Below are 22,459 nucleotides of genomic sequence, written 5' to 3'. Positions count from 1 at the left end.
CCCCTCCCTTCTCTCCCCGGGGTGTGTCATGCCCTCTTCTACACAAAATTCCCCCTCCCTTCTCTCCCGGGGGTGTGGGGCCCCTGGGTGGTGCAAACAGAATGAGCTTTGCTTCGAACCAAAAGCCTCAAAACTCAGTAATTAAAAGCCTTATAAAGCATGTTGTTGTTGATAAATGTCATCGAGTCAGTTCTGACCCATAGCGACCCTGTATAGGGTTTCTAAGGAGTGGCTGGTGAGCTTGAACAGCCGACCTTGCAGTTCAAACTGACCCTGCAGTCCAGTGTATTATCCCACAGCACCACACCAGGACTCGCAATAGAATATTGTTATTGTTGTTAAGTGCCAGCGAGTCAGTTTCCTATGAGCGGCTAGTGAGCTTGAACCATCGACCTTGCGATTCAAACCAGCCTTGCAGTCCAGTGCCACACTAGGACCATAGTACCACTCTAACACACATGAAGTCACCGTGAGTTCGAGTCAACTTGGCAGGGATTAGTTATTCCCCTTTTGATGGTTCCTGAGCAGCTTGCCTCTGGAAACCCTCCCAATGTGTATGTGGTGGGGGTCAGGGGGACCACTCCTGCATGCTGATACTTGACTGTCATGCCTCCGATAAATAGCTTATCGTGCAGTGCTGCTATCTAGTGGTCATATCATCTTTCCTGATCAGCCCCAAATTCCTTTCAATTCACTACCCAGGTTAGCAACAGAGGGCCTATAATGGAACCTGGCTCTCTATCCTGGCTCTGTGGAAACGAACACATGTGCCTCCCTGAGTCTGTGCCTAACCTGGCGAAGGGCCGAGAACAGCAACCGCCTGGCTGGGTGGTTGTGAGGGTTAAAGAAGATGAGGTCTACAGCAATTCTAGTCCAGCATCTGGCATGGAGTAGATGTTCAAAGCAAAAGCTGTTCTTTTCACCACCCTTCTCAAGGCAGGGGGGAAAAAACTTCATGCCTTCCAGCCAGCAAAACCAAAGCAATTAGCATTTCTCCACTGAAAATAAGGATGTCATTGAAAAAACTAGGCAAGCTCTATGAACCCAGCTTTATTTTTAAACTCTAATGGTCACAACATTTGCTAATGTTTATCTATTGTTTGAACATCCATCTCTTTGGCACACTTAAATGTGGAGAAGAAATTTCTTCAGCTCCTCCGGTAGGTCCAGTCCAGTGATCTTATGGTGCTGCTTGATTCCAAAGCACTTCCGAATCCTAAGGCGGCACAACTGCATCAGAGAAGGAGGCCCTGGAGAAAAATCACACGGCAGTCACACGGCTATTTGATGGATCTCAAAAAAAGTTATGCCTGTACCTTATTATTTTTTATAGCAATGTTATCTCTTGTTTTTGTTTTAAAAGAACAGATTTTGGGGATCCTCATGGCTCTGTAGGATAAACACTGGACTGTAAAGAACAGGTCAACAGTTTGAGCCCACCAGCCACTCCATGGAAGAAAGATGAGGCTTTCTGCTCCCACAAAGATTTAAAAAGCCTCTGAAAGCCTAACCAGGATCTAACTTCACGACACTTAACAACAACAGCAACATCACCTCATTTTACTGTGTTTCACTTTACTGCACTTCCATAGCCATAACCCTGCATTGAGCAAGTGTATTGGCACCATTTTCCCAACAGCGTATACTCACTTCACGATGCTGTGTCTCCTTTCGGTCATTCCCACAGTATTTCCAACTTTTTCACAATGCTCCTTCACACTCTAGACTACAGTAGAGTGTAAACATAATCTTCATATGCACTGGGAAACCAGAACATTCGTGTGATTTACCTTATTGCAGTATTTCCTTTATTGTGGTGATCTGGAACCAAATCGGCAAGAACCTATACTGGATTTATTGTTTCAGGGGCTATTTTCCCAACCAGGTTCTTTCGTTTCTTCCATCTAATTGAAAAATGGGCTCTTTAGAGTTTTAATTTAGAAGACAGTGAAAGAAATTTAAAGCATCAATTTCGTGCACACAAGCTGAAGAAAGTCTGGTTTATTGGTGATTCCATGTATAAGTGAAAAGTGGGTTTCTATAAACCTTGCATATGGGCTTACATTGTAGGATAGTGATGATGCGGTCAAGGAGCAGGCAGGGAAAAGTAGCAGGGATATCTGGACCCTCAGGAGGTATTTGGAAATGGCTAAATACGCTTTCTGTTGTCACAGCTGAACTAGTTGTCATCAAGTTGACTCCGACACATGGCGACTCCATGTGAGTCCGAGTTGTTGTTGTTGTTGTTAGGTGCCATCAGGTCGGTACCAACTCATAGTGAACTTATGCACAGCAGAACGAAACACTGCCCGATCCTGGGCCAACCTCATTATTGTTGCCACACTTGAGTCCACCAATGCTGCCACTTGGCCAATCCATCTCACTGGGGGTCTTCCTCTTTTGCTCTGACTCTCCACCTTACCAAACATGATATCCTTCTCTAGAGACTGGTCCCTCCTGACAATACGTCCAATGTATGAGAGACGAAGTTTGGCCATCTTGGCCTCGAAGGAGCACTCTGGCTGCACTTCTTCCAAAACCGATCTCTTGGTTCTTTTGGCAGCCCGTGGCACTTTCAGTATTCTCCTCCAACACCATAACTCAAAAGCATCAATTCTTCTACAGTCTTCCTTATTCACTGTCCAGCTTTTGCATGTATATGAGGTTATTGAAAATACCATGGCTTGGGTCAGGCGCACCTTAGTCCTCAAGCTGACATCTTTGCTCTTCAGTGAGTCCGAGTAGACCTGTGTAAAGCTGTGACCTTTTCTAAGCAAATCACCAGCCCTTTCTTCCAAGTCACCAGCCTGTCAATCAGTAGTCAAGGGCTTAACTGTTTGAGCCACCTAGGGCATCATGCCACAACTTATTGATGTGAGGTGCTGTACAGTTAGTTCTGACTCATAGTTACGCTTTGTACCACAGAACAAAACATCCTCCCTGTTGTTGTCATGCTTGGGCCTAGTGTTGCGGTCACTGTTGTTACTCCTTCTCACTAAGGGTCTTTCTCTTTTTCGCTGACCAAGCATAAGGTCTCTTTTCCAGGGACTGGACCCTCCTGATAACGCACACCAAGTATGCACGGTGATGTCTCGCCATCCTCACTTCTAAGGAGTATTCTGCTATACTTCTTCCAAGACAGATTTCTTTGTTCTTCTGGCAGTCCATGGTATAGGGAATACTCTGTGACAACACTGTCATTCAAAGACATCAATTCTTATTTGGTCTTAAAGGAATAAGTCCAAGCATGTCTATATTATCATACCATAGACAACATTGTACTTCAGGATAGATATTGAAATTCTTTTTTGACAATGAATATGATGCTGTTCCTCTTCAATTTGTCATTCCCATCATGTTGTTGTTAAGTCACGTCAAGTCAATTCTGACCTCTAACGACCCTGTATAGGGTTTCCGAGGAGCACCTGCTGAGCTTGAACCGCCGACTTTGCAGTTCAAACAACTTTGCAGTCTGACGCATTAACCCACAGCGCCACACCAGGACTCTATCATAATAGATTAAAAATGGCCAATGCCAGTCTCTTTCAGATCACTAATGCCTAAGGAGTGCTATCCGCACCTAAGGAGCCCTGGCAGTGTTGGCAGTTCAGACCTACCAGTGGCTCCGACGAAAAAAGACATGGTGATCTGCTTCCCTAAAGAAGACAGCCTAGGAAACTGGATTGGGCAGTACTACTGTCCTATAGGTTGACTATGAGTTGGAATTGACTCCAATATTAGTATCTAGTGGGTGTAGGCCAAGAATGTTGCTAAATATCCCACAATGCACAAGGCGGTCCTCACACTGCCCGGAATGTCAACAATGCTGAGGTTGAGAGATTGTTTCAGGGTACAACGATGGGGAAGGATTTCTCACTACCGATTCCTGCACCAAATTGTGATGGGAATTCTCTTACTATATTCCTTCAAGAATTCTGAGAAGCAATGGTCCTCAATCCTGACTGCAATTTAGAATCACCTGGGGAGGCACTTGAAATTATTCCGATGCTGGGCCCCACCCCCAGAGATGCTGATTCAGATATTCCTGGGTGGGACTTGTATATCTGGACTTTCTTAAAGTGCCCAGGGTCATTTTGTTGTTTGTCCAGGGTTGAGAATACTACTAGATGGATGTGCTGACCTCTCGTTCACTATGCCATTACCACATGTAACAGGTTAAACTGACTCACATACTTCTCAGATGATGGAGAACAAGGAGAAGCAGAATTAGACACAGACCATCAAACGCTGTTGCTGCTGCTGCTGCTGCTACATGCTGCCGAGTTGGTTCCATCAACAGAACAAAACACTATCCAATCTTGGGTCATGCTCACAACTGCTGCTATCTTTAAGCCCACGGCTACAGCCACTGTGGTGATCCATCTCGTTGGGGAGGTCTCCCTCTTTTTCTCTGACCCTCCACATTACCAAGCATGATGTCCTTCTCCAGGGACTGGCCCTTCCTGATAACATGGCCAAAGTATGTGAGACAAAAGTCTTACCATCTTGGCTTCCAAGGAATATCCTGCCTGTACTTGTTTCAAGACAGATTTGTTTGTTCTTCTGGAAGTCCATGGCACTTTTAATATTCAAAGGCAGCAATTCTTCTTCAGTCTTCCTTATTTATTATCCAACTTTCAAATGCATATGTTGTTGTTGTGAAGTGCCATTGAGTTCGGTTCAGACCCATAGCGACCCTGTAAGAGGTTTCTGAGGAGCAGCTGGTGAGCTTGAACTGCCGACCTTGCAGTTCAAACGGCTTTGCAGTCTGGCGCATTAACTCACAGCGTCACACCAGGACTCCAAATGCATATGTTGTTGTTGTTAGGTGCCACTTAGTCAGTACTGACCCATAGCGACCTTCTGCACAGCAGAATGAAACACTGCCGGATCCTGGGCCAACCTCATTACTGTTGCCACGCTTGAGTCCATTGATGCTGCCACTTAGCCAATCCATCTTCTTGGGGGTCTTCCTCTTTTTCTCTGACCCTCATGAGGCAATTGAAAATACCAGGGTTTGAGTGAGGCACACTTTAGTCCTCGGTGACATCTTTGCTTTTTAACACTTTAGAGATGTCTTTAAAGCAAGAACAACACCCAGATTCAAAGGCATCAATTCTTCAGTCCTCCTCATTCATTGTTCCGTCGTCACAATAAATAGGTGTAATATTTTAAATCCACCCCTACTGGCATATACAGGAGGTCCTGGTGGTATTTAGGGTACCTTCCTGGTTCCCTCAAGGCCCATATTAATGAACCATAAGAAGCCCACTGTAAGAAAACTGAACGTAGTGTCACCAAACTAAGGGATGTGACTAATCATAGGTGCTGGATCCTGATAAGGAATTGTTGTTGTTAAGTGCCGCCGAGTTGGTTCCAACTCATAGCGACCCTGTATAGGGCTTCCGAGGAGTGGCTGATGAGTTTGAACAGCCAACCTTGCAGTCCAATGTTTATCCTACAGCGCCACCCCAGGACTCCATAAGGAATTAGGCAGAACAAAACATCAGAGCAAACTCGCTAGAGAATCATGACCAGCAGGCCTGTCAGAGTGAGCTCAGTGGGAGACTGGGTGCCCATCAAGTGTCTGCTGGCTGTTTACTGAAGGCAGTGTGACGGAGAAATCCCACGTCACCTGGAACTGAAAATCTACTAGGCTTTCTAGCCACTTGTTGCTGCCAGCATGCATTCTGGGTATTTGCTTTGCTCCATATTGCCAAACCTTTTGCTGTTGAGTCAAGTCTGACTCATAGCGACCTCACAGAACAAATTAGAACTGCCCCATTGGACTTCTGAGATTGTAAATCTTTATGGAAGCAGTTGGTGGGTTGCTCTACAATATTCTCAGTTAAGTGTATATTTGTAGATTGCATATTCCTTTGAGCCTTGATTTCTTCCTCGCCTCCAGCCCTACCTGCCACACATAAGATGCTTTAAGACCAAAGCGAATTCAGGGGTGGCTCTGGTACATGTTGGGCTGAGAGAGTCTAGTTTAGCTTTCCTTGTATCCCACTAGCAAACACTGCCTCAAATACTTCACAAGAGATTGTTGTTGTTCTTGTTAAGTGCTTTCGAGTTGGTTCCGACTCATCGAGACCTTGTTTAGGGTTTCCGAGGAGCAGTTGGTGGGTTTGAACTGGCTACCTTGTGGCTCAAACTAACCTTGCGGTTCAGCACATTATCCTGCAGCGCCACACCAAAACTCCTCACAAGGGACAGGAGTGGTGATATGCTTTACATCCTTCCCTTCCCCCTAAAGATGCCATCATGATAGGAAGGAACACCCCATGCAAAACCTCCTTCCAGATATGGTTGAGGTTCATCTAATGTTTTCCCGTTGCCATGCCATTGAAAAGGAGCAGTGATGTAATTCATTCCCTTCCCTGGATCCAGAGAAGCAGGTGGCCTGAAGTGACAGGGCGGACATCTTGAGACAGAAGTGACAGTGTGGACATCCTGAGACAGAAACTGCTGCATGAACTCAAGAGTGTGTGGCTTTCTGCGGTTGCCTGGTCCATGTCCTGTGGGGAACCAGCCTGCTGAGAGGTGATCTCGTTAGAACCCCCATAATCACTCACAGAGGCTAAAGATACGGCAGGTTTTTTTAGTAGCAAATAACATTTTCTCAGCCAATGGGATCGCTGGTGATGTTGTCAGCATGGAATATGTGACAGGAATCCGTTCAGTGGCCCGCTAGGACTGACTGGGACATTAAGTAGAGTCAGTGAAGACACTTGGGAAAGCCTAGAAAATGATCTGATGGGACAGGGATATATATGCCTTTTTTCATTATGAGTTCAGGGGACGTGAAACACTTTAGCCTTTGTGGATTTGTCCTCTATTAAAAATAGTTAAAATTATATTTTACGTCTGGCTTGGTATAAAGATGAATATCATCCGGACTGGATGACATTCATTTGTCCTTTCTATTTTAATGGAAATGAAAATATTTCTGTGGGCCCCTGCAAACCCTATGGGCCAAAAACAATTGATGGAGAAGCCCACCCGGTAAAGAGAGAATGTTTTGAAAACATAGAATCAACCACTGACAGGTCAAAGTGTCTGGTGCTTATCCAGTTGCTTAGCATGAAGGGGTGTCTACTGCAGGCATGAACATGGCAATTATGAGGACTAGGCAGGACCGGATCATGTTTCATTCTGAGTACATAGGGTCGCTAAGAGTCAGAACGGATTTAGGCAGCACCTAACGATAGCACTAGCTGTTTCTCATGCCTGGGGTCAGGCTCTGTCGATCATGGAATGTAGGTCTTCTTTGGGATGAAAGTAGAGGTTACTCCCAAACTTTCTACCTGCCTGTCAAGCAGCATGTTAAGAGTGTTATTAGTTATTTGTGGTGGACTTAAGTGTTTTTTCATTTATAAGACTAAATATCTTCAGATTGGTGTGAATCATGAAAGGGATACCCAGTACTTTTAATTGGCTGTATTTTTAAACCCAAATGTCCCATATTTCTGTCCGTCTGTACTGTCAGAAGAATGGACATCCATACAACTCCAAAAGGGCTCCTGCGTCATCATTCTAAAGGTGGTTTTAGACAAGGTAACTATTGAATTTTTTTAACAGTATCTTAATTCTTTGAAAACGGTCATACCCTACAGTGAATATTAGATCCTCCACACCAGCCCGTCTCCAAGCTAACAAACAGCAGGATGATTATTTACTATCGTATTACACCCTATATAATGCCCCTGGGTGCACAAATGTTTGTGTTTGGCTAAAAATAACTAACTATTGCCGTCCAGTGCATTCAGATTCATTCTATGGCTAGAGTGCAACTAACTACCCCATAGGGTTTCCATGGCTGTAATCTTTACATATTTCTCCCGTGAAGCAGTTGATGGGTTTGAAACACTGACCTTTCAGTTAGCAGCTGAGTGCTTCAGCAGTGCACCACCAGGGCTCCTTATCAAAAAGTTCACAGTTCAAATCTACCCAAAGTTGCACAAAGAAGAAAGACCTGGAGATCTATACTCTTCTAAGATTGGTGGTGGTGGTGGTTATGTGCCGTGGAGTCAATTCTGACTCACAGTGATCCTATATAGGGTTTCCGAGGCTGTAAATCTTAACGGGAGCAGAAAACCTCATCTTTCTCCAGCAGAACAGCTGGTAGTTTCAAACTGCTGACTTTGAGGTTAGCAGCCCGATTCGTAACCACTACCCTACCAGAGATCGACTCTTACAAGATTTGTTGTTGTTGTGTGCGGTGGAGTAACCACTACACTATCAGCGCTCCTTTCAAGATTACAGCCACTAAAAACCCGAGGGAGTGCAGTTCTACTGACACACGGAACCACATGAGTCAGAATTGACTTGAGGACAATGGGCTTGGCTTTGGCCAACTCATTGTGACCCCATGTGTCGCCAAGTAAAATTGTGCACCACAGGATTTTCAAGGCTGTGACCTTTTGAAAACAGGTCTCCAGACCTGCCTTCTGAGATGCCTCTGGGTAGATTTGAACCACCAACCATTTGATTAGCAGTCAAGAACTTGTTGATGTTTTTGTTAAGTGCCATCAAGTCAGTTCCAACTCATAGCAACCCTGTATAAAGTTTCCAAGGAGTGGATGATGGGTTTGAACCACTAACCTTGCAATTAGCAGTCCAGTGCTTATCCAGCAGTGCCATACCAGGACTCCAGTCAAGCACATAACTGAATATATAAACATATATATGTTGTTGTTGTTAAGTGCCGTTGAGTCCGTTCTGACCCATAGCGACCCTGTATAGGGTTTCCGAGGAACAGCTGGTGAACTTAAACTGCAGACCTTGCAGTTCAAACGGCTTTGCAGTCTGGCGCATTAACCCACAATGCCACACCAGGACTCCAAACATATATATATATATATATATATATGATGGGGCTTCTAAAAGTTCATGGAAAAGATCCATTATCTTTTCATGAACTTTCGGAAGCCTCCTCATATATGCATCTATTCAACTGTACATTTGTTGAATATTAACTGATCGAAACTTTTCCACACTGGGGAAGGGCAGAGAATGATCTTAGATACTATCACAAGTCAGAACTCGGTAAATACCTGCCTCCCACAGGTCTCTCTACAGGTTAGGGCTTAGGTTCAGGCAAATGAGAAGTACCTTCTCTCTCCAAGAGGAGCTGGTTCAGATTGCAGTCTGGCGCCACCAGCTCCACAGGGCGCTTGCCGTCAGCGTTCTTCGCCTGGGTGTTAGCTCCAAAGTCCAAGAGCAGGTGGGCCAGCTCCGGGCTGCACATCCTGGCCACCACGTGAAGAGGGGAATCCAGACCTTTGCCATTGTTCACATCAGCTCCTAAGTAGTCATGATGAGAACAGAAGGGGGTCAGCCAATAAGCAGAGCTCAACTGTCTACCCTTTACAGAGCTGAGCTTCAAAATGCCCTCAGGAAAGGGGATCCATAGAGAGCAGAGCCTTTCTCCGGAGAAGACAGGAGTCAATTTGACTCCATTTAATAATATAGAGAAACACCATTTACCAAGCAACTATATACAGTCTTGAAAACCACGGCAATCAAGTCGATTCGAACTCATAGCGACCCTGTATAGGATTTCCAAGGCTGTAAACCTTTGTTGTTGTTGTTGTAAAGTGCCGTTGCGCCGATTCCAACCCATAGTGACCCTGTATAGGGTTTCCGAGGAGCAGCTGGTGAGCTTGAACAGCTGACCTTGCGGTTCAAACGGACTTTGCAGACCAGTGCATTAACCCGCAGCGCCACACAGAGCAGAAATCCTCGTTTGTCTCCCAAGGAGTGGCTGGTTGGCTCAAACCACTGACCTTCTGGTTAGTCATCCAGTGCTTATCCCCCAGCACCATCAAGCTAAAAGTTCCCCCGTTGACGGCTAGACAGATGCGCTACCTACAAGAGAAATGCTGTCGGCCAAAAGACTGCCCAGCTATGAGTAATGGATGCGGTCCTGGTGTAGCTGTGGGATCAGCACTGGCCTGCTAACCTCAGAGTCAGCGAGTCAAACCTCTCTACGGGGTTGCTGAAGAGTCGGAACCAATTTGACAGCACTTCACAACAGCAACAAGCATTCTCCTGTGTTGTCTGAAGGTGAAGTCTGCTCTGACCAGGCAGCCAAATGCATATACTAGCAACCGCCATTGGGTTTCAAACCTGGGGCGGGCCAGGCACTGTGATCTGGACTGTGGGAGCCACTTCTAAAGTGTAGTTGTTGTGAAATGCTCTTGAGTCAGTTCTGACTCATAGCGATCCTGTATAGTGTTTTACAGGGGTGGCTGGTGGGTTGAACTGCCGACCTTGCAGTTAGCAGTCCAGTGCTCGTCCCACAGCGCCACACCAGGGCAGGTAATGCCAGAGTCACAGAAAGAGTGAGGTGAGTTCCTGGAGCCATCCTCAGCCAATTCCACTGCTACCTTCTCAGCAGATTCCCACCTGGCTGTCACTGTGATGTGTGGCCTTATGTGGCTTTACCCGAGCTACTGTCTCTAGTAAAATAGACATCTACATTGTACTTTTATTGTTTGGGGCTTAGTGATGGATGCCAAAGTTGTCCATTTCTTGGTTAAGAGCTTAACATCTATCTAGGGAGCTAGAACACAGACATACTATTTGAGAGAGAGATAGAGAAAATGAATCTCTTAATTCATGGCAATGGCTGCCAAGTGAATAGAAGACAATAGAACTGTACGAATTCAGGTAAGGGAGAGATTACTGAAATCTAAAAGAATAAATAGGACTCAAGTGATTGAAGAGGTGATGAAATGATGTTCCAGATGTCAAAAAAGGCATCTGAGCCACAGCAGGTGGGGAAAAGAAACAAGGGTATGTAGGTCATTTCAAAGAAAAGAGACTATTTCCCGGAGGCTACAAATGGAGCGATTTCCATTTTCAAATCAAAGAGACTTTCTATAGAAGATTCCAAATAGGAAGACTTTCCCTAATCCAGCAGCTTTGTAAGTTATTCAGAGCATAAAAATACATTTGGCAGGAGGGAGAGGCAGGGGAAAAGGGGATGGAAGTAACAAGCATCATGGAGGACCACTCTGGGAGGGGTATCATCGTCATCATCATCATTATCCTCGTGTTACAAATGAGAGAAGTGAAGCTCAAAGAGTTTAAAACCATTCCCCATGGGACCACAGTCCAATCCCATTGCCCATACTCTTTCTTCTGCTACAATAGGGCGATCGTTAAACTACATGATATTTCTGTTTCATTTTCTTCCCTTGGTTTTTGTTTGTTTTACCTGATTCCAGAAGCTTCTTGGCACAAGCTATCTGCTGGTTTTCACAAGCCAAATATAGTGGGGTGCCCAAGTGTCTGATATTGCGGTCAATGTTGCCTCCATGCGCTGCAAGAGACTCCACACACTCCACGTGACCTGCAGCCAAAAGCGAGAGAGAATAGTAGCAGTACAGGCTTCGTAGCTATGGAAATCCCACCTTGTTCATTCTTTTGTTTTGCAGTTAAAATTTGCCAGCAATTTATCCCGAGACCCAAATGCCCTTCCCTTTACCTTGAATAGCAAATGATTTCTAACACTGCCATCAGTTAACGGGTTGACAGCAAGACATGATCTGAAGCTAAGGGTAGAACTCACCTGAGTATAATTGTTGTTCCTAAGTGCTGTCGAGTCCATTCTAACTCATAGCGACCCTGTATAGGGTTCCCAAGGAGCAGCTGGTGGGTTTGAACTGTTGACTTTGTGCTAGCCACTTTTAAACAATCAGCAACCAATCCACCCCTTTTAATTGATTTGTGGAATAATCCGTCCACATACAGAAATGAATTGAGACTTGGGAAGAGTTAGGTGATAAATCAGCCACTGAAAACCCTATGGGGGACAGTTCTACACTGATACACATAGGAGCACCATGTGGCAACTGGTTGCTAGTTCGGGAGGAATGGGAATTGAAGGTGGGATCTGAAGAAGAAAGAACCGACACAGCATGGGCTGTGAAACAGGAATTGGAGCTTACAACCTCACCAGTGGCAGGCCCTGGGAGCAACAACAGGCTTCAAAGCCACTGCCAAAACCCACATGAGTGGGTCAAGGCTAAATCACATTTGCTTGGTCTAGAAGGTCATACTTTAAACATTGCTTCCTATGTTTCTCTTGTTACATCTTTTTAGTTCTTTGCGACCAGTGACTATGAAGAACCAACACGTCTCTTAATAAATTAAAGGCCCTGCTTTGGGAGAAAAACTGTATATAAAATCTTAGAATTCCAGAAATGGACAGTAGTTTGTCACACTTTGCGAATTTAGGGAGCCCTGAGACAATATTCTCTAAAGCCTTAAAACAGTATAGTTTGTTTTATAAAATGGCTTGATTTCTATGGGGTCATGGTGTCAACAATATATTCCACAAATATGGATGGCTAGTCTGTTATGTAAGGATCCCTTGGTGGCACAGTTGGTTAAACATTGGGCTGCTAACCTGGAGGCGGAAGGTTTGAAACCACCAGTCGCTCTGTGGGAGAAAGATGCATCAGTCTGCTTCTGTAAAGCTTCACCACCTCAATTTTACTCTGTCTCCTAAGATCGCTCTGGAGTCCTAGTGTGGAACTATGGGATAAGCACTGGACTGCTAACTGCAAGGTCAGTGATTCAAATCCACCAGCTGCTCCCAGAAAACCTTATACAGGATCACCATAAGTAAGTTCTGAGTCAGAATCAACTCAGCAGCAGTGGGGTGAAGTCTACTACCTGACAAGCCCTGTTCCAAAGACCCCAAATCAGTGCTTCCCAAATGTATTGTGCACCATAACCACTTGGTGGGTCAGTTAAATAAACCCCAGTGTCTGGGTCCCTCTCCAGAGCTCCTGATTCAGTGGAGCTGGAGTTGGACCCAGGAATCTGCATTTACACTTCAGGTTATGCTGATGCCACTGGTCCTGGAGACCCCACTTTGAGAACTACTGCTCTAAAATATATCGCCTTTTCTCCCTTTCCTTCAATAGTAAGATTTCTCCAAAGGAATGGGTGGAAAATTTGACTTCTCAGCAGCTTTACCTCTCTTGGCCGCTTCGTGGATGGGAGATGCCAGGTCATTTTCGGAGTCAGGGCTGGCTCCATGCTGCAGAAGCAAATTCACACAGTCCCAGCTGCCGCTGATACAAGCGTTAAACAAGGGAGTGTGCCAGTCTGCAGTAAGGCCGTTCACCTGGAAGAGAAAGCCCCAGGGTGAAAGGCAGACAGAATGCCATCCTAGGGTCAAATCCAGGCTCCAGGACTTTCAAGCTGCGACTTAACCTCTCTGAGCCTTACATACCATAGCTACAAAATGTCTATTCCACAAGGATGTTGTGAAAAACACAAAGTAGTATCAAACATCAGGCACCAAGAATGTTACTGAACGTTCTGTCTCCCTCATGCCCTCTCCAGAAACATGAACTTTGAAATTCACTAGAATCATTTCAGTAGCTTCCAGATGAACCTCCTTTTTTTTAAATCTTTCCTCCCAGATCCCACTTCACGCCAATCCAGTTTCTTCACGGAAGTCAGAGTCATTTTCCAAACATGTTCAAGTATAAGTTTAAAATTTTTAAATCATCATTTTCATACAAATATACAGTGAACACATGGCCTAGATTAATTAATGAGGGTACCACGAAGGTGGTGAGGGTGGTTTGAAGGAGACTTTGAGGATTGGCCAACAGTCAAAGCAATGCTGAAGGGAGACCATAGTCAACTGGCACAGCATAGTCCACAAAGACACTGTCCTACATCCTACTTCAGTGAGTGATGTGTGGGATCTTAAAAACTCATGAGCAGTTATCTAAGGTACTGCTATCGGTGCCTCTATGTGCAGAAGAAAGAAGAGTGATGAAATAGAAGATGCTTGAAATCAATTAGACCAACAGAATAATGGAACATGTGACATCAGTTTCCACGACTCTGAGACCAGACCTACATGGTACCCAGCTCCCACTGAAAGGGATCGCATTAGAAGGGCCCAGATAGAATGGGAGAAAATGTGGAACAAAACTCAAAATTACTTAAAAAAAAAAAAAAAATAGACAGGGTTTACTGGTCAGAAAGAGACTGAAGGAACATGAGCCTATGGCCCTCAACCACCCTGCTCAGGTCTGGAAAGGAGCTCAGCTTCGTGGCCCAATTTTCAGCCAAGCAGTAGGTAGGTATATAAGGGGGGCAACACCACTATCAAGTTCTGCTTGCCATGGAATGGTCAACCATTCCAAATCAAAAGGGCAGCATTTCCCTAAGGACAAAGTTGGGAGGAATGGAACTAGGAAACACAGGGAGGACGTGGTTGTTGCATGGAGGGGACTGCAATCATTGAGATGAAACAAAGGCTATGATTTGTTGAATGTAAAACTGATGATCTTCTCTGTCAACCTGCACTCAATTCACAATAGTTAAAAACAACAACATCAAAGCAATGCTGAAATAAAAACTGATAGACACAAAAATATTTAATGCCTTTGTCGGGGGGAGGGGGGACTATGACTCACAGCAACTCTCTATAGGGCTTCCATGAGCAGCTGGTGGGTTTGAACTGTCGAGTTTGCAGTTATCAGTCCAGGACTTATCCCTGCTGTTCTTGTTCTCGTTAAATGCTGTCGAGTTGGTTCTGATTCATAGCTACCCTGTATAGGGTTTCCAAGGAGCGGCTGATAAGTTTGAACTGCCAACCTTGCGGTTCAGACAGACCTTTCAGTCAAGTGCTTACCCAACAGCACCACACCAGGACTCTGTGATTACCCCTGTTGTTGTTAAGTGCTGTCAAGTTGATTCCGACTCATAGCAACCCTTTGTAGGGTTTCCGAGGAGCAGTTGGTGGGTTTGAACTGCCGACCTTGTGGTTCACAGTGCAGTGCCGATCCTACAGCGTCACACCAGAAGCCCTGCTTATCCCTAGAGGGCACAAAACTAGAACCTTTAAGTTGTCTTTTCTAAATCTATAAGTTAGCATGTAACTTCCCCCTGGTTGGACTATAATCAAATAGGAACTAGAAAGCCAAATGAAGATATATTCATCTAGAGTGCTAAATATCTCAGTGATATTGCTGAGACACGAAGCCATTCTCAGGTTTATTTCCAAGCAAAGGCGGGCCTAGAAAAGTACTGAGGCTAGGAAGGTACCCAGGATGCACCATTTAACGATCATGTAAGTGATTTTAAAGGTCTTGTATGGAGTCTTGGTGTGGCACGATAAGATAAGCACTGGATTGCAACTTGCAAAGTCGGTAGTTCAAACTCCTTGGAAATACTATACAGGGTGGCTATGAATCAGAACTGACTCAACAGTATTTAACAACAATACAGTGCCGTCTGTCCCTCCTTAAAGCTTGTACCCTAGGTTTCTCTCTCGTCATATTTAGTCCTTGCTCTGCTTCTAATATTTTGGATAAATGTTATGAACAAAATATAGATCTATTATGTGCTCACCTGTAGCTCTCTACTGGTCTCAAAACAGAGCCTTTTATATATTTATTTATTTTGAGTATTTAAACTTTTTATTATGAATTGGGTGAAGGTTTACAGAACGGACCATCAGTTTTATATTCAACAAATCATAGACACTTCATTTCTTCTTATTGATTGCAATCCCCTCAATGTAAAATCACTTACCCACTTCCTCCCTGGGTTTCTTTACTTGTTTCCATTCCTCCTTTTCCCCCAAGCCTTCTGAACTTTGTCTTTGGTAAATGTTATCCTTTTGGTCTCAAATCATTGACCATTCCATGCTGTGCAATCTCACTAGTGTTGCTGTTCCCCGTATAGACCTATCTATTGCTTGGCTGAGTTCAGCTCCAGACCTGAAGGGTGAACGAGGGCCATGCTCTCACGGCTACCCCAGTCTCTATCAAACCAATAAGCCTGATCTTGTTTATGATTTTGAGTTTTGCTCCACATTTTCTCCCAGTATCTCCAGGTCCTTCTAATGTGATCCCTTTCGGAGTAGTTGGTAGTGGTGGCCAGGCACCATGTAATTCTTCTGGAGAGTGAGGTTTCTGTGATTCATCAGTCCATTGGATTCATTATTTCCATATGTCTTCAATTTCCAACACTCTTCTTTTCTCTGGACAGGGAGAGACCACTAATTGCACCTTAGATGGCTGTTCATGAGCATTTAAGACCCCAGTCGCTACTCACCAAAGTAGGATGTAGAACATCGTCTTTGTGGACTATGGTATGCCAATTGTGTCCCCCGAGACTATTAAGCACAATTTGGGGGCACAGTCAACAGGATTGTTCATGTTCCTACCCACACTCTTCTCACCCACTCTACCCTCTGCCCTAAGGACTCCTTGATGGCACACAGATGTGTTCACTTCCACTGCCAGGCCTTGGCAGTCTCTGCCCCCAGTGGGCGAGCAGTCCTGAATTTTCCCAGCTGCCACTCAGATGACTAACTCCAACACGTCTTTTAGGTTTCTCTTAGACATCAGTCCCACCCCATCAGAAATTCCATTTCTTGATGCTGAACTTGGCCAGGTGACTGACTTTGGCCAATGGCAGAGTAGCATATATGATACAAGCAGACAACTTGGCTTCTCTTGCTAATCTTGGAATCCCGGCTACCTGTGAACAAATCCAGGCTGACTGCTAGAGATGAGAGACCATAGGAAGAGAGTTCCTGTCTCCCCAATCATGCCAACCAGACCAGCCAAGTCATTCCATAAACCAGCCTGCCCTAGCCAACTCACCCACCCACTGCCATCCCTATATAGAGTTTCCAAGACTGTAAATCTTTACTAACCTCAAATACATAAATCAGTCTGGGTATGATCAGCAGAGCCTGCCTAGACCAGAAGAACTGTCCTGCTGACCCACAGAATTGTCAGATAAAAGCCATTAAGCTGAGGTGGTTTGTGATGTAGTAAAAACGAATGGATATAAACACTCATTGGAATTGTCTGCTGTGACCAAGATGCTATGCATTCAACAATCTATTTCCTCTATCCCAAGCACACAGCCATACTGCGTTTCCCAGTTTCCCTTGAAGGTAGGCAGGGACTAAATGAGTTATGGTATATAGTCAAAAGTAAAGTGCATCACTGCCAGGACTGGCCCGTAAAAGTCTGCCGTGCACCATCTGCCACGCTCTTTGTCCTCCCAGCTACTTGGAATGGAGGTGACTCCCAGGAAAACATGGGAGCCACTTGTTGAAGATGGCAGAGCCACAGGATGAAAGAAACCTGTGTCCTTGAACCACCTTTGGAAAAGAGCCACGCAACCAGGAACACACACACTGGACTTTCAGTGCTGTGTTGTCAGGGTTCATCATGTAATCAGATTCCAAAGCCCACTGCTATCAGCTCGATTCCCAACCATAGTGACCCTATCCAGGGTTTCTGAGACTGGCTGACACAAATGGTTAGGTGCTTGGCTATTAATTGAAAGGTTAGTAGGTTGCACTTACCCAGAAGCACCTCAGAAGAAAGGCCTGGCATTCTGCTTCTGAGACAGCCACAGTCTTGACAACAGTTTGGAGCACAGTACTCCATATGGGGTCACTAGGTGTCAGACTCCACGCAATGGGGGTTTTTGTTTGTTTGTTTGGGCTGATAAAGAAAACTATATCCGCCATAATTTTCTCTAAGATACTAAGTCTTATTTTTTAGTTAAAAATTCAGTATTTCATCTATCATGAAAACAAACAACCTTGATGGACATGGTAAGTTGGATGCTCCTCTTTATGTTTCTGATGTTGTTGCTGTTATTAAGTGCCGGACCTTAGAGTCGGGTTCCCACCCATAGCAACCCTGTATAGGGTGTTTCCAAGGAACAGCTGGTGAGCTTGAATAGCAGGCCTCCCAGTTCAAGCAGACTTTGCAGTCCAGCGCATTAAGGAACAGCGCCACACCAGGACTCCATGTTTCTAATAAGGCTGATCATTCTCAGTTTCTCAGACGCTATTTGAGCCCCACTTACCTGAGCGCCATGATTTAATAAGACACTGGCACATGACGGATGGCCTCCAAGGCAGGCTTCATGCAGCGGGGACACGCGATCTGCTGTGACCAGGTTCACAGGCCAGCCCTGGAGGAAGGAAAGGGGCCAGGTTACTGTGACAATTCTTTTAAAAGTCATTACTAGTCACATTCACTGGCTCAAACTCTGACAATACAAGGAGTTGAAAGTGATATAAGAAAAAAAAAAAAAAAAGAATGATTCCAAACCAAAACCAATGCTGTCGTCAAGTCAATTCCAACTCATCAAAATCCTGCAGGGCAGAGCAGAACTACCCCACAGGGTTTCCAAGGCTGTAAATCTTTAGGGGAGCAGACCTGCCACATCTTGCTTCTGCGGAGCAGCTGGTGGATTCAAGCAAGACCTTTCGGTTAGCAGTAGAGTGCTTAACCATTGCGCCACCAAGGCTCCTTAATAATCTTTAACCCATATGAAAAGCTTTTATACTTTTCAAAGGTTGAAAAAGAAGATGACTTTTTAACATGTGAAAATTTCATGAAATTCACATTCTGCTGAAGAGGACGTTTGTATCTTAATATGTGGGCATTAGGATTCACTTCATATTTACCAAATTTCAAAAAGCTACCTGGCTGATGAGGTTCCTCAGACAGAGCAGGCGCCCATGAATCGCAGCTTCATGCATGGGAGACCAATCCGACACAACATCTGCATGGAAAGAGAGGCAAGTAAGGTCCTGTCAATGACTTTAGACAACTCCCGCCCCTCTGTCCACTGACCATACGTGGTGGCTTGTGTGTTGCTATGATTCTGGAAGCTATGCCACCGGTACTTCAAACACCAACAGGGTCAGCCGTGGTGTAGACAAGGAAGAAAAGCCAGGTGACCTGCTTCTGAAAATTAACAATGAAAACCTATGGATCCCAACATAGTGCTGGAAGATGAGCCCCAAGGCTGGAAGGCACTCAAAATTCACAGGGGCCGCACCAATGGACTCAAGCATAGAAGACATCAGTTGTACACAGGGTGGCCAGGAGTCCGAGCTATCTTGAGGCTCCGCTTTGCCTGTCAGTAAAAGCCCAACGGGTCCTGGATAGAGACATCGTGGTCACCCAACCAAGTCACGTCAGGACTGCATCATTTCTCTGTCGACTAATGTTCCCCGTACACAGCTTGTTTAAGTGTCTAGGTAACTAAAGAAGTGACTACAGTCAGTGCTCAAACTGGGGACAAAAGAGGCAGCCTGGGATGAGAAAGATCACTCTGCTCCATTTGCACACTGGTTTCTGAAGCAAATGGTCCATTTAGTTAAGTATGGGCTTGGCTAATGATCAGCATTAGTGTGTGATGCCAGGGTTGCCAGCCTAGTTTCCCGCATGAAATACACACTTTGGCACCTCTGCAAACAGTGCCATGTACTAATGGCAGTAATCACTTATGCGATTACATACACCATTAGGTTTGGAATCAAAACCTAAGCAGAACCAAATCTATTTACGGATTACCTCCAGCCCCGAGTTCTGTCTGCCCTTGGAGCAGAGACATTATTTATTTACCCTCAAAGGCAGCGTGCCAATGAAGTAAGAGAAAGCTCTGAATTCTGAGCCACTTCTCAGCTGGGGGACCCCTGGACAGGCTCAGAGCCTCAGTTTCCTTGTCTGTAAAGTGAGGACAACAATATGCTTACGCATGATTCATTGGTGATGCTCTGCTGCCAACTCAAAGGCTGACAATTCAAACCCATACAGATAACCCCATAAAGATTACAACCTAGAAAACCCTATGGGGCCGTTATACTGAGTCGAAAATCAATCCATTAAACCAGTTACTGTGAAGTTTCCCCCAATTCATGGCTACCCCAAGTGTATCAGAATAGAACTGTGCTACAGAGGGTTTTCAGTGGCTGACTACCCCCCACCCCACCCCAGAATTAGCTTGCCAGCCCTTACTGGCTAGGCACCTTCCTAGATGTCTCTGGGTAGACTTGTGCTTCCAACTTTTTGGTTGAGAGCACCACCCAGGGAGTCCCAGTACATATTACCTACTATTATTAGCCTGCCCTAACCCTATACAGGACCACTATGGGTCGGAATCAACTCCACGGCATTTAACAACAGCAACACTAAACAGAGGACCTTCATTACATCCCATAAGCATTGCTATATAAAGTAGCAACCACATAAAAGGGATACAAAATCTGAGGAAGATAAGACTGTAAGCCCAATCTTGATACATGAAATGTTTTTCTCACCCTTCCTGAGTGTGGATGTGAGCTGAAGGCGTTAGAGACCGGAATTGTTCCGTTAAACAGAGCAACGAGGCACATGAAGTCCGAGCATGTACAGACTACTGGGAGGTGTCTGAACTTGCTTCAGCTCTTATTTCAGTAAACAGAAACAAGGGAGGATGGTCCGAGGCCTGCTACGCCTTGCACTGGAACTAGCATCTCCCAAAAGCTGAGCAGACCTGGAGAATCAGGGCAGTTATTCTCCAAACCAAACCAGTTGCATTGGAATCCATTCCAACTCAAAGTGACCCCATGTGTGTCAGAATAGAACTACATGCCAGACGGTTTTCAGGGCTGATTTTTCTGAACTCAATCGCCAGGTCTTTCTTCCAAGTTGTTTCTAGGTGGACTCAAACCTCTAACAGTCGAGCTCCTTAACCATTTGCCACACGCAGGGGCTCCAGGCTAGGTTTTTTTGTTTGTTAAGGTAGTTATTAATTGCTTGAAGGAACCCTGGTGGCTCAGTGATTAAACACTGAGCTGCAGAAAAGTCGAGAGTTCAAATCCATCAGCCTCTCTGTGGAGGTCTGCTCTCATAAAGATGACAGCCTTGAAAACCCGACAGAGCAGTGCTACTCTGTCCTATAGGGTCGCAATGAGTGGGAGTCAACTCGACAGCACGCAATGACAACATTCATTGCTTGCAAACTGATAAGCAAGGAAGAAGGAGCAAAGAACATCGTGTACTAATTGTTTGCTGAGTTCTGCCTGCTCCCTGGAGTCATCAAAATCCACCCTTGTGAGCAAATCCCCATCCCTCCAGATGAACTCTTCAGCAGATCAGAGGCACCCTCCTTCCAGGTCGCCAAAGAGTTTGAGGTGATTTCAGGGCCTTCGCTTTTCCTACCTCCAAATGCTTATGTTCAGCAAAATCACTTTCCCTCAATCTCCTGAGGTTCTAAACTCTGTCCGGCGAAACAATCCTGCTCTTAGGACTCAGGGTCTAAAATCCCTGCCACCCCAGACAGATAGGCAAAGAGTTAGCCTCATCATAGAATGAAAAGGACAACTCATTCCACCCTGCTGCTGTGGGCAATACCAAAGACCATCCACCCAAAATCTTGATCCAGAAGACAGAAGCAAAAATGGGGAAGTTTTTCAAAAATCACTTTTAAATAGATATGCAAATCTATCCTAATGTATCCACATGGGTGTGATGACATTCATTATTCCTTCCTAGTAAGTGCTCAGCAGCAAAGCAATATAGCTAACACACCTCCTTAATTTTTCTTAAAGATTGTTGTTGTTGTTGTTGTTGTTAAGTGCCATCAAGTCGGGTCTGACCCATAGCGACCCTGTACAGGGTTTCCGAGGGTGTAAATCTTTACGGGAGTAGAAAGCCTCATCTTTCTCCCGCGGAGCCGCTGGTAGTTTCGAACCACTGACCTTAAGGTTCGCAGCCCGATTCGTAACCACTACGCTACCAGAGCTCCCAAAGATCATTTGTTGTTGTTGTCGTTGTTAAGTGCCATCAAGTTGGTTCTGACTTATAGCGACCCTGTACAGGGTTTCCACCATCACTCATCTGTCAGTTTGTCGTACTGTGGTGGCTTGTGAGTTGCTGTGATTCTGAAAGCTACACCACCGGTATTTTAAATACCAGCAGGGTCACCCATGGTGGACAGGTTTCAGATGACCTTCCCGACGAAGACAGACTAGGAAGAATGAGTGACAAACTACGTGCAAATATTTAGTTACTGAAAACCTTATGAATAGCAGAGAAACACTGTCAGATACTGTGGTAAAAAATGAGCCCCTTAGGTTGGAAGACACTCAAAATGCGACTGGGGAAGAGATGCCTCCTCAGAGTAGAGTTGACCGTGATGACACGAATGGAGTAAAGCCCATGGGAGAAAAGCCCACGGGCCCTTCATTGGCTGATGGGGCACAACTCAAAATGCAGAGAAACACTGTAAACATACATTGAAAATCAGAACATGGAATGTACGAAGTTTGAATCTGGGAAAATTGGAAGTCGTCAAAAATGAAATGGAACACATAAACATCGATATCTTAGGTATTAGTGAGCTGAAATGGACTGGTATTTACCACTTTGAATCTGACAACCACATGGTTTCCTATGCTGGAAATGACAAATTGAAGAGGAATGGTGGTGTATTCATCGTCAAAAAGAACATATCCAGATCAGTCATGAGGTACAACGTTGTCTGTCAAAACAAGGCCATGCGCCTATAGGGAAGCCCAGTTAATACCACTATTATTCAAATTTACACACCAACCACTAAAGCCAGTGAGGATGAAATAGAAGAATTCTACCAACTTCTTCAA

The 22,459-nt window shown here is 45.0% G+C and overlaps 1 protein-coding gene across 1 annotated transcript in view; it reads right to left on the bottom strand.

Annotated features, from left to right (window-relative positions):
• Positions 1-1,125: 1,125 nt before the first annotated feature.
• The window catches only part of ASB9 (ankyrin repeat and SOCS box containing 9), a 31,464-nt gene continuing 10,130 nt past the window's right edge, over positions 1,126-22,459 (bottom strand). Inside the window, exons 2-7 of the mRNA XM_006835693.1 lie at positions 18,512-18,591; positions 17,887-17,994; positions 12,997-13,147; positions 11,228-11,362; positions 9,118-9,309; positions 1,126-1,250 (exon numbers count right to left, since the gene is read on the bottom strand). Of these exons, the coding sequence (XP_006835756.1) occupies positions 1,126-1,250; positions 9,118-9,309; positions 11,228-11,362; positions 12,997-13,147; positions 17,887-17,994; positions 18,512-18,591 (791 nt within the window). The remainder of the gene's footprint in view (positions 1,251-9,117; positions 9,310-11,227; positions 11,363-12,996; positions 13,148-17,886; positions 17,995-18,511; positions 18,592-22,459) is intronic.

The sequence above is a fragment of the Chrysochloris asiatica genome, unplaced genomic scaffold (genome assembly GCF_000296735.1).
Source record: "Chrysochloris asiatica unplaced genomic scaffold, ChrAsi1.0 scaffold00018, whole genome shotgun sequence".
NCBI classification, from domain to species: domain Eukaryota; kingdom Metazoa; phylum Chordata; class Mammalia; order Afrosoricida; family Chrysochloridae; genus Chrysochloris; species Chrysochloris asiatica.
This window is presented reverse-complemented; position numbering and strand designations above follow the sequence as displayed.